This window comes from Cryptomeria japonica, chromosome 5 (genome assembly GCF_030272615.1).
Source record: "Cryptomeria japonica chromosome 5, Sugi_1.0, whole genome shotgun sequence".
NCBI lineage: Eukaryota > Viridiplantae > Streptophyta > Pinopsida > Cupressales > Cupressaceae > Cryptomeria > Cryptomeria japonica.
Genome location: NC_081409.1, coordinates 163,653,074 through 163,665,220, shown reverse-complemented (window position 1 = coordinate 163,665,220; position 12,147 = coordinate 163,653,074). Strand labels below are relative to the sequence as shown.

At 36.3% G+C, this 12,147-nt stretch overlaps 1 protein-coding gene across 1 annotated transcript in view; it reads right to left on the bottom strand.

The window, feature by feature from the left end:
• LOC131072718 (vacuolar protein sorting-associated protein 32 homolog 2) overlaps positions 1-11,705 on the bottom strand; it is a 63,159-nt gene extending 51,454 nt beyond the window's left edge. The window contains exon 1 of the mRNA XM_058008962.2: positions 11,429-11,705. Coding sequence (XP_057864945.2) covers positions 11,429-11,500 — 72 coding nt within the window. The 5' untranslated portion in view covers positions 11,501-11,705. The remainder of the gene's footprint in view (positions 1-11,428) is intronic.
• Positions 11,706-12,147: the final 442 nt, after the last annotated feature.

The window sequence follows — 12,147 nt, the reverse complement described above, 5'->3', positions numbered from 1 at the left end:
TAAAATAATTACCTCTGGACCCCATTAGTGTAATTCAAAACAAAAGGGGGACACAAGTAAGTTATTTCTCAGCTACCTGATTTACCTTGAGCCCAGTGAAGTCTTGTCTTCTAGCAAAATTGATTGAGAACAGTTGCAGGTAGCTGAAGAAGTGGTTGAAAAGGAACAGTTGGGAAGTTATGAGAGTTACCAGGCATGGGTTAAAGTTGTCAAAGCTTCTAGAAGGCAAATCACAGCATTGGATGGTTTAGATCTTGGCCTTCGATTCAAAATGTAAAACCTATAAAAGGCTAATGCCTCTCTCTATGTAAAGGGTTAGATTTTTAGGAGTTAGAGCAGTTAGACAGCTAGTAGATTAGGAGTAAAAGTAGAATAGGATTGCTGGAAAGAAATTGTTGTAGTGGCAATTAGAACATATAAATGGAACATTGAAGCTTGGTGTTTTGTTGTTTGTCCTAGGTTGTTAGCATGGTTTCTCCTCATCTAGTTAGTTAGAGTTTGGTGATTTTAATGGTGAAGTGTGAAGACATCTGATTTGATTTCAGGTTCATACCATTGGGGGTTTGCTGATTGTAGGTCTTTGTGCATGGTTAGTCTAAACCCTATTACTATTCTTAGTTCAACTGTGGGTGTTTGTCTCAAGCTGCACCAGAATTGGGTGGCTAAATAGATTTCCATAGTCTGAAAATCCTTTTATCCCTTGGAGTTTGCACTATTCCTATGGAGCTGTAAGTATATCTCTGGCTAAGCAAGGATTAGTTTATGTGAAATCTATCTACCTGTTGCACCAACTATTACTGTCATTGTCCTTAGGATTCCTAAACCCTATCCTTTTGCATTTATTTTCCCCCAGTTTGAGAATCAAGGCATCGTCCGATGCAAACCAGTTTGTAGCATTCATAAGCCCCCTCATGTTTACCAGCAAAACACATCATCGTTGAGTTATCCTGAGCAATTAAGACTTGACAATTGGAACCTTGAGGTTGTCCCCTTTGATCAGTCCAAACAGCATTAGGGATTTCCTTATTCAAGAGAGGATATGATACTTAGCATTCTATTCTATGTTGACCGAAAGAGAAGAGTACTTTTTCCAAGTCAACAAGTTGCATTAAAAAAAATTGGATCTAACCCTACAAGTTGGCAAGATCGAGCTCTAATACCAATATAATGTCCCTTGTCAACCCTTTTACAATAATGAACATAAAACCAAATAGAAAAGTATCAATGCTTATGCCAAGATTTAAGGCTAAACTTGTGCAATATAAATGCATCTATTAATGTCAAACAACATAATCGTTACCAAAAAATTATCATTGAAATCCAATGCATACAAATGCTTATTTTAATAATCAAGAAACGATAATACAAGCAAATTTTCTTAATATTTTAATAACAAAAATGCCTAGTCACAAATGTTGTAGTGTTGTACAAGGCAAGGCTGATCAAATCAAGCAAAGATCCTCAATATGGCAATAGCTAGAATGGATATCAAGTCGTAGGGCTGCTTGGCATAGCATTTTATGATGGTGAGAGCAAACGAAAAAGATGTGGCAAGGATGGTACAAAGACAGCAGCAACAAACATAGCAGGGATCGTTCAATGGCAGCAAGGGTCTACACAACAATACAATAGCAAATTCCTGCTAAAACTCCTTCAAACTAAAATCTGAAACTTATCAACAATCTTTAGCAAAAATAAAATCTTCCAAAATGCTCCTTTTGCCTAAAACTAGAATTAAACTTGCAACATTCAACACCAATGTGATCCCTAGATGAAATCAACTTACTTGGACAAAAGGTTTCATCCGCCTATCCCAATTGAAAACAACAAATATTTTTGTCCTCGGAATAAGCACACACCAAGGATTTTTATCCTTGAATAAGAAACAAAGACAAGTGATCAAGCTCTAAAAAGAATTTGACTATAATAATAGTGGATGCCTCCCTTGAGGCAATTAGTCTTCCTTATAAATTCCTTTTGGGCCTATTTAATTTGAATTTCATTTTCTTGCCTACTTTGCTAAAATAAAATATTGCATGAGACCTTGTGATGTTCCATTTAGATGATTACTTATTGAAATAATAATATTTAATTTTTCATTTTAAAATAAATTTGATAGGACCAACTTAAAATATTACCTATGTTACCCCAAGTTTCCGGGACGGGGACGGCAGGGGACGGGGATGCGCGTTTCCGGGACGGTGATTTTTTTTTGCCAATTTTGGGGACGGCTAAGGGACGGCTATATAAAAGTAGGGAAAATTAAAATAAATAGGGAAATTTAAAATATTCATATGAAAACATGGATAAAACATGCACATGTCCATTATAGAACCTTAACATATAAGAACTAGTAGAGTTCTTATGGCAAATTTGTGTTAAATTGAGAGTCAAAGTCAAATTGCTTATAGAATTCATTGTCAAAATTCATTGTCTATATGCAGAATTTATGGGGATGTCCCCTAGGAGTCTCCTGTCCCCGGGACGGGGACAGCTGAAAAAAATATCGGGGACGCGTCCCCGGGTAACATAGAATATTACTATTAATCATTTCCCTAACTTTATTCCTCAATGTATAGGAAATGAAAATATAAACTATAAGCCCTCCCAATTTTTTTAATTCTAAAAAGGGGACATGACAAACTATTCAGTTTTGCCATCTATAAGCTTTACTAGCATAAAATTTAAATGATATAATTTATAACTATTTATCTAGTCATCCATGAATAACGCATTATAACTTTTATCTATTGTAAAAGCTATGTTGGAATTTCGCATTAAACCTTGGTCACATTCCAATATCCCAAATACTCTTCTTCTTGGGCATGAAGTCATCCATTTTCTAATAATGGCATACTACTACAAAAGATTGAAATGTTTCCAATGGGACTTCGTTTCCATGGTGAAGCTAAATGAATTAAAAAAATGCCCTAAGGTTCTATTATAGTTGTTTGCCACACCTAAATGGAACGATTTCAATCATTGATAAGATAGGGTGAAGTCTCAAGCAATAGGTATCTATAGGATTTGGCATCTACCCTTGTCATCAAAACCCAACACTATGTGCATAAACATGACCTAGTTCTTGCCACTAAGGGATCAATCCCTACCCAAAAACACTCATATTGCATCATATCAAAGCCATCACTTGTCTATTGGCACCTCTATTGCAAGTTCTTAACTCTATAGGTGATCTTAAAGCCTATCACTTGGTAATGAGAACTAGCTAATAAAAGATTTCGGGTGCAAACATCACTCTATCTCACATGGTGATTACCTCTAACTAAACTAGCTTCCACTTTTAGGTAGTAAATTTATTGTTGTCACACACAACCATGTAAAGCTCTTTATGGAGAATCCCTCCATGTGGACATTCTATCATGGAATATGTGATAAATTATAGAAGATTCTTGCAAGTTTTTGTTAAAATTGAATGCCAAACACTATTATTTGTTTAGAAGTCAAAGTCACAAGTTCTCTACTTCAAACAACTTTGTCAATAATTTTGTCTAATGCCACACAACTCAACACCTTCATTGAGAATAGTATTAGAATATTGTCATTGATGTCATTGATGTTTTTGGTAATCCGGCAACATGAGTCCAGCATACTCCAACACAGTTTCTACAAGCTCCGATACTCTCTTTTTGGTCTAGCCTATTCCAGTGTTTGTTTTTGGATCTACATCAGATGTTTTTGCAAGGCTTCAAGATCATGTTGTATACATCCAAGATTTCTGGCAGTAAAGTTTTTGTTACAACACCTCTATGGATACGATAATGAAGTACCCTATATTTCGGCTTAGTTGAGCGTCAATTTTTTGGTCCGGTCTCATCCAAAATCATCAGCAAGTTAGTAGTTCTAAGTAATCCTGCTTATTTCTCTAAGTTTGGTGAAAGTCTTTTTGTGTTTTTGGCCGACATTCTCGATTTGATAAAGATGAGTTCTTGTAGTAGCGTGTAAAGGATCTTCTTGGGCTAACCTTTACTCTAGCTAAGCCGACCTTCATGAAAACCTACTCGATATATATTTAGTTGCTTAGTGATGAGTAATGCGTGATCTTTTGATCATTGTTTTGTATATACAGCGAATGTAAAAAGGTCTATGTTATGTACAGCAAATGTAAAAGTGTTTATGTAAAGCGAAGTGTTTATGCACCTCAACGAAACTGTATCTCATTCATATGACAGATGCAATTATAACAGTTCATTTTTTGTAATATTGGCTTCAAACCATCATCCGGCAATGAGCCGTTATACTTTGGATAGTGAGTCCATCCGATAATGAGCCACCCTTTTGTACTTTGCAACTGGTTACATTAAATTTAGAGCTAATCCTCTCTGTGGTTTTTCCCATCTTAGGCTTTCCACGTATAAATACTGGTGTCATGTGGTGTACCCTATTTCTGCTTACTGTTCTTTTCATTTCTGCAATTTAGTTATGTTTGTGGATGGTTGCTTAAAAGTTTTAATATTCCGAATGTTCAACAAATAGTTATGGCACTAAGTACATTTTCTTTTCCGAATATTTGAGGTTCATTATTTTCTTGGGAGAAGATTCCAACCATTGTGTAGTTTACATTTGACATTAATGGCCAATTTGATGACATTCTCAATGCTAATGTATCAAATGATGGCCCAAAAAGAATGGCATTATGGAGATGGTTTGCAAACAACTGGCCTTTTTCTAATTGGCTCATTAAAGGAAACTTTAATATACATTAATCACCTAAGGATAAAGAAGGAACTTTGCTAATGTGTTGGTGTGTATGCAAGTGTGAGGCTTGCTATTTTTAAAAAACAAAAAACTTTGTTGATGTGTTGGTGAGTTGTCAAGAATGAGGCTTGGTATTACCTTATAAACCATTACAAGTTGAAAAAACTTGAAATTTTGGAAACATTTCACCACACCAAACCCTTGAATTATGTGATCTAACCTCCAAACCAATTCAAACAAGGTTCTCAAGCACCTATATTGCATTATGACTTTTGAACAACATGTGTTCCATCTTCTTTCTCTCAATCAACAATTAGTGAAAGTACATCCAAAGATCATTCTTTCCTACCAAAGTCTCATCACCTTTCAACTTGCATTAGACAATAGGCCTTTGAAAATCCTAAGCACATAGTTCCTTTTCTAAACACGTCAGCACTATCTCATAAAGGAGTTATCCAGATCATAGTTGAACTATTCGCCAAAACCAAAAACTCACCAAGGCCCGAAAAAAAAACTCAGGAAAAACTCAACCAATAATTGGCAAAAAACTCGGGAACTTAAAAAATTGCTTAAATTTAATTAGAAATGCATTTTGTTTGCAAAATTCAATGAGAAGATGCATCTCATGAGTCAATAAATGAGAACACAAAAGAAACAAGTTGAGTCTAGATATATTTAAACACAAAGTGGGTACAAAATCGCATCCTCATGAGGAATGTTGATGGCTGGAAGCAAAATAGTAAATAGTTTTTGTAGAACTAAAAGTAAATAAATCGTTACAATTACATCTTTCTCTTCCCATTTCTAGTAAAAACTAGGGGAGAGGTAGAACTAGAGGGTCTAGTCCTAGAAGTCTGTTGTGAGCGTGATTGTGCCTCCTCGCTCGATATGACTGGCTCAGGTTCTAGCTCGTCCTCCATCCTGGATGTAGCTCTTCCTCTAGCTGCACCTGGCATTGGCAATGACTCCTCATCCTCCTCAATGTCATCCAGTGTGAAACCAAACCCACCCCCCTCCTCCTCCGTAGCCTGCCTCTCCAAATCATTGATGTCATCCTTTGTAAACAATGGAGGTTGCTCTTGCAATGTCCAATCACTGTAAGGATCTATATTATCCAAATCAATTGGACCAGTTAGTGCTTCCTCTACTTTCCTTATGCGCAACCGAAGATTATATTGCACAAAGACAAGGTTATTGAGGCATTTTTGAGCTAACTTGCTCCTCTTCTTCGTGTGGATGGCCTCAAACAAGCTCCAATTGTGCTCACACTGGATGAACTACAAGGCTGACATAAGATTCTGAGGGCAAATTTTTGAGATTTGGGGTATTTCCACCCCAACTTTGCCACCAAGCATCTGCAAAATAAAATTAGGTTGAGGGTAGCACCTCTCACAAGGGTTTGAGGGTGAGAAAGAGAGGGGTAGAGAGATAGGTCTAGATCTTGGGGGAGAGATGAAAGAGTGAGATGGAGAGTGGTAGAGAGGGGGATAGAGGAAAAGTGATAGGGAGACAGATAGGTCTAAAATTCGGGGCAGATAAAGTGAGTGAGATAGAGAGAGTGAGAGAATGCTGATAGGAGCCTACTGATTACTGAAATTTGACTGTCTGAAAATGTAAAAGGTCTTCTAAACCTAGAATTTGCATTATAACTTCTAGAGATCTGAAACCACGCTCAAACATCCTGCCAATATATACATCCTGCCAGTATAAGAAAGGAAAAAGACATATTGAAATGTAACTTATACTTAAATGTTATATTTCATGTATAGAGACTAACTTGAAAAAAAAAAGATAATTTTTTGACATGTTTGGGCCTCTTTCATTTCTAGAAACCCACCGAGTTTTTTCTAGAAACCCGCAGAGTTTTTGTGAAAAACTCGCCAAAAACTCAACGAGTTTTTCCCAAGAACTCGACAAGTTTCTTCTTCGAGATGGTGTTACTACTTGTCGGCCAGAAAAACTCGCGAGTTTTTAGAAACTCGTCGAGTTTTCAGCGAGTAGTCCAACTATGATCTAGATCATCAAACAAGTATAGAACTTCGTGCCATGTTCTTCATTGGCTACCAAATTGAGTGGTGAAACATTGTGATTGCTTGCACAACCACCTTTTTGAAACAGTTCAAGTAGCAAATCACAAACAACCACAAGGGAGTTGACAATGTCATTGCCAAGGAGTTTGTGAGATTTTCCACTTAGTTGGGAAACAAACCTCTTAGTACCAACTCCAAAATCTAATTGATTAGCTAAAACAAAAGCTTAAAACCAATGTTCCTCAGCCAACAGGGACGGGCTTCGAGGACGGGGGGACAAAGGGAAAAAGTTTGGGGGATGGGTGGACTTGGGCCTGGGAGGGGGAAACACGTTTCCATGGAACACTGCTTAAAACTATTAAATGTTATAGAGCCAAAGGCATTCAAACCAAATCTCACCTTCATTAGCTATAGTCAAGGATAGAGTTCCCAAACCCTTTTAAAGTTATGAACATCAAACAATCCAAAATCAAAATCAAGGCATTTCAATGTGCACATGGAAAGCTTGAACAACTCTCTCAGAGATATCCAAGACCTTTCTAGTACATTACAAGTTGGTTTTCCAAGCACAAAAAGAGGTCATTGAGAACACTTAAGCTTTATGGTAATGCATTGATGTTGTTCATACCAAGTTGAGCCATTTTGCTCAAGTTGCTTGCAAATCACCTCTCACTTTAGATGAATTTTGGTTAGCTCTTATGCAAATCCTAAAGAGAAAGTGCTTGGCCTATATGAATTCCCTTGTGAATTTTTCAAGGCTACATAGAACTTCATTGGTCCTAATCTTCTTCAAGTCTACCAAGACACTCTATGCAATACATCCTTGGGAAACATCAACTTCAAGCTAGCACCCAAAGCTTATTGCCAGTCGATGCCCTAAAAGTTTGCACAATGCTTCTTACAAGATTTTGGCCAAAGCCTTGGCTTATGCATCCTCCACTTTTTGCAATCCATTGTGTGTCTTGAGCAAGTGGAAATTATTGAGAGTAGCTACATTTTGGATACATCATTGCATTGAGCTAAGCATCTCGTCAATGCATTCTTTTTCTCAAACTAGCTTTTGAGAAAGCATATGACCGATTGAGTTACCTCTTATCTTGGTTATGATTAAAGTTCCCAAATTCAAGCTTTTTTCTAGATATTGTGCAAAACCTTTTCTCTAATGCTTTGGCCTACCTCTCCATTAGTGGAAGGTGTTTAATGGTTGTGAGCTCTTCGCATTAATCTAAGAATGTTGTCAGTTTGTCATGTCAATCATTGAAACCTTTGGCTATCTTCTTGCCAATAAGGTTTCATAAGGGTTAGAGAATAGAATTTCTCTTCCCTCCCCATCTAAACAACTTATCAATGGTCACTTTACATATGATTCCTTCCTCACACTTGTAGAGAACCAAAATTCCTTTTAAGAATACGTAGCTTGCCTTAACACTATTTGAAAGCCCTTTGGTTTGAGCCTTTCATGGATTAAGACTTAATATTACATATAAAGCCCTTTGTTGCCAAATTACTTTAAGGAGTATATCTAGAAGTGACTTGACAAGAGGAGATATTAAAATTCCTTAGCATTCACTTTACCTTTGATAGTTCGCCCACCATTCTTTGGCAACATATCATCAAAAGAGTCAAGAAGAAGACATCTTTTTGGATTTCTTAGCTTCTTTCTCAAACAATAAATTCCAAATATGCACCAAAGTGTTGGCATCTACCCATGTTTACTACGCTTGTTGCTAGGCTCCTTCTTAGGTTGCCTATGACAAACTCCTACATGATTTCATATGGGCTAATCCCAAGCAAACAAGAGGTTTCCGCAAAGTGGTGTGGGAAATTTGTTGTCTTCTCCAAGATAAAGAAGGCATGGGCATTATTGATGTTTAAACGGAAAAGTATTTCCCTTTGTCCTAAGTGGGTTATCCAAGCCATTAAGGGATTGGAGGCCTTGAAGATTCTTCTAAGGCATTGCATTACCTTTGGCTCAACTTACAACAATTATTTTGGCAAGGAATTGACCTTCACACTTTTCTCATAACAAATACCCTTGTCAAGATCAAAGGCTCCTTTGTGGCTTTAGCCTTCAAGGCAGTCAGACCTTTTAGTTTTATCAAATGGGATGGCAATGGTTTCAAAATTCATCTATCTTTCAACAAACAATACCTGTTCTAGTCTCCTATCATGAACAATTCCAACTTGCCTTTGGTAGAAACACCTAGAATCAAAGCACTCAAACTTTTTCTCAAGGCATTATCACCATCAGTAATTTAGACTCCTCCCAAAATTGGACCCCATGCCTTGCAGAAAAGTTTCAGTTGGCTAACTCTGATTTTACTTCTGTGATTTGCATACAAGAGTTGATTCCAAATTTCATGCTTAACAAGCTAGGGTTTCAACCTCCTCTAGCTTGATGGAAAGATTGGTGGTGGAATTTTGACACCTTGTTCAAGAATTAAATGTCTAGGCTTCTCTATAGGTTGCAACTATAGATCCTTTATCTTTGGCTCATTGTAAGCTTACCAAGTGGTGGAGATTGAATTATTCCCCTCTTACTTGGGTTGTAGGTTTACAAGAGTTTCCAAGTCCAGACTTGAGTCTAAAATTGCTCACTTTCTTTGGTTCCGCTTGATGTATATTGAACTGGCTCATCCTAAATATCCAGCCTATCACAAATTGGAGTCTTTCAAACACCTTTTATGGACTTGCCCTTGTGCCAGGAATGCTTGGAAATGTATCTACAATCTCTTCCATCCTTTTAATCCAAGATTTTCCTCTTGGCAGACTGCTTCATTTGGAGATTCAGCCTCGAGGCCTAGTTACATGCTAGAATTTGGAATTCCTTTTGAACTTCTATTTTGTTTCAATAAACAGAGGTAAGCACATGAACTATTCTGTTACAAGATAAACAGTAATCAATATCTTCAGCAATGAAAATGGCAATAGGTTGGCACATAAGCATTTAATCATGTTTATAATTGATAATCACTCAAATATTGTAGTTTTTGTCTAATTTTAAGGTTTTGAAGTTTAATCCCATTGTCGTCTCCCATCACTCCCCTGAACCCAAGTAATATCTACAGTTGGTAGAAGTTGTGAAATTTTATTCATGTCACAAAAGCAGAAACTGCCTATTTCTTGCCCTGCAGATTATAAAAAATGGCTGTGAGATAATTTCAACTGCGCTATAATGGAATAATTAAATCATTAGTCCAGTGACAGGCAAATAAGAAAGAGCATAACGTTGTCTATTTCCAATTGAAATTGGAAATCATCACAAAGACTAACTATACAGTCTACATGGATGATGAATGAGAATTCTGTCAGAATCAAAAACCAACCAGAAATATTGTTTCTCTGCATGTTTCATCAGTTTTAATCAAATACTCCTGAAAAATAATAGGTGAGGTTGGCACAGCTGGTAAAACAAAGTATCCTAACATATATGCTTCTACTGAGTGTAATATACTGAATAAAAACAAACATGAACTTCCAAACAAGAAAATAAACCCAACGGTAACAAATCACACCACAATAAAACTTGCATTTACTTGTATAATAATGTACATAAACAATATTTTTTAGATAATGGACAACCATACAATCAAGTATAATAACCAAGTGCACCAAACATACATCTAGTGATGAACATATAGAAGGCCGAATGTATGTGTCAGATGAAAAACCCTTATCAGCGACTTTATACCAACCATGACTAACCAAACAGTCAATAGAAGAGTTACATGCATATACAATTATTGACTCAAGTATGACTAGACAAGACATAACACATGCCTGTCTTGGTAATGATACCAAAGTTCAAACTGAATGTGCATACTCAGAACGTTGAAACTTGAAAGTAAAACCAATTGCAAAGTTCGGCACATCGGCAATAAAAAAGGAACGGCCGTAAAATTTGTCTATATAAGCGCATTAATCATCATCTGCAAACTTCTGGAGATAAAACTCCAAGGTTAAAAAACCAGAAAAGAATTCAAAAAAATTTATGCGACTTGACAATAATAACTCTATCCTGGAGCTTTAGGAAGTTGTTTGTCTGGGAATTCTGGGACATTTTGAGAATTTGCATTCGTAAGATAAAACAAAAGCATAATAGAGCAGGAGCATACGGTAGTCGGACACCCAATCCCATATAGGCTTTTGAACTTGATATCTGACTCTGGTTTGTTTCTGTGACTTAGTAATTTTTATATTGAGCAGGTTTGGCTCGGGACTCAAATATTATCCCGCTTAGTAGGGTGCCCAAGTTTAAACTTAGCTCTTGAGAAATTCCCCGTCTGGGGCCACACACAAGTCGTCTGAGGGACCGGCATTGCTTATAACCCTGGGCTACAAATAATCCAGGGGAAGAATCACCTAATCTTTGGGACTCATCAGGTGGTGGGAATTGAACCAGATCCCAGTATCCCTCATCACAAAGTCATATACCCACTGAAAGCATTGTCAATGTGACTATTATCTCAATCATGAACGGTCCAAGTTTCATCTCAAAAGTTCCCACAAAATGTGAACAAGTAAATCCAAATTTTAGCAGACTTTTGGCTTCCGTTTAACCGTTAACATTCAGAAGAGAAGCCCAATTCAAATTCAGTGTAATATAAACTTAAAATCTGCCATCTTTAAATGATACAATAAAGGAACGCAGTAAGAGATTTGGCCTATTGTTATGTTCATACCTCATGGAGTCTGTCAAGGGTGGAGACGGTATTTGTCTCTTTCTTGGGCTTTCCAAACATTCTCTTCAACATGGTTGGCTCTGCTGTGCAAATATATCTATGATGAATACAGAGCAAGGAAACAGAGCTCCCAAGGCTTACAATAGGTCTATGATGAATACAGAACAAGGAAACAGAGCTCCCAATGCTTAAAATAGGTCTATGATGAATACAGAGCAAGGAAACAGAGCTCCCAAGGCTTAAAATAGGTTTATAAACGTTTGGATCAAACTCCGTTCAAATTTAAAAGAGAGGGAACCCCGGTGGCATATATAACCTCGAATAAGGGGTGGGGTGTGTGCACATTACTTTGATATTTTTAATTTAGTCATTGAAATGCGAGTTAAATAAAAATAAAATTGTTTGTGTAGTGAAGAAGAAAAATTTTAATTTGGTTATTTAGAAATTATTTATTTCGAGAATCTTTCAAATACAATTTTTAAGATATTTATATTAGTTTAGAATATATATATTATTATATATTATTTTATAATATTTATATAAATATTTTTTTAAATTGTGTGAGTTAATTATATTTACTAAAAATATAAAATAAATTTTAAATCTTTCATAAACAAGATAAAATATGTCTTCAAAAAATAATAAATATTTGTTCTTATTAAAATAAAACAACTTTGATATCTCTTAAATCAATCACTTATATGTTAGGTGGTCTATAA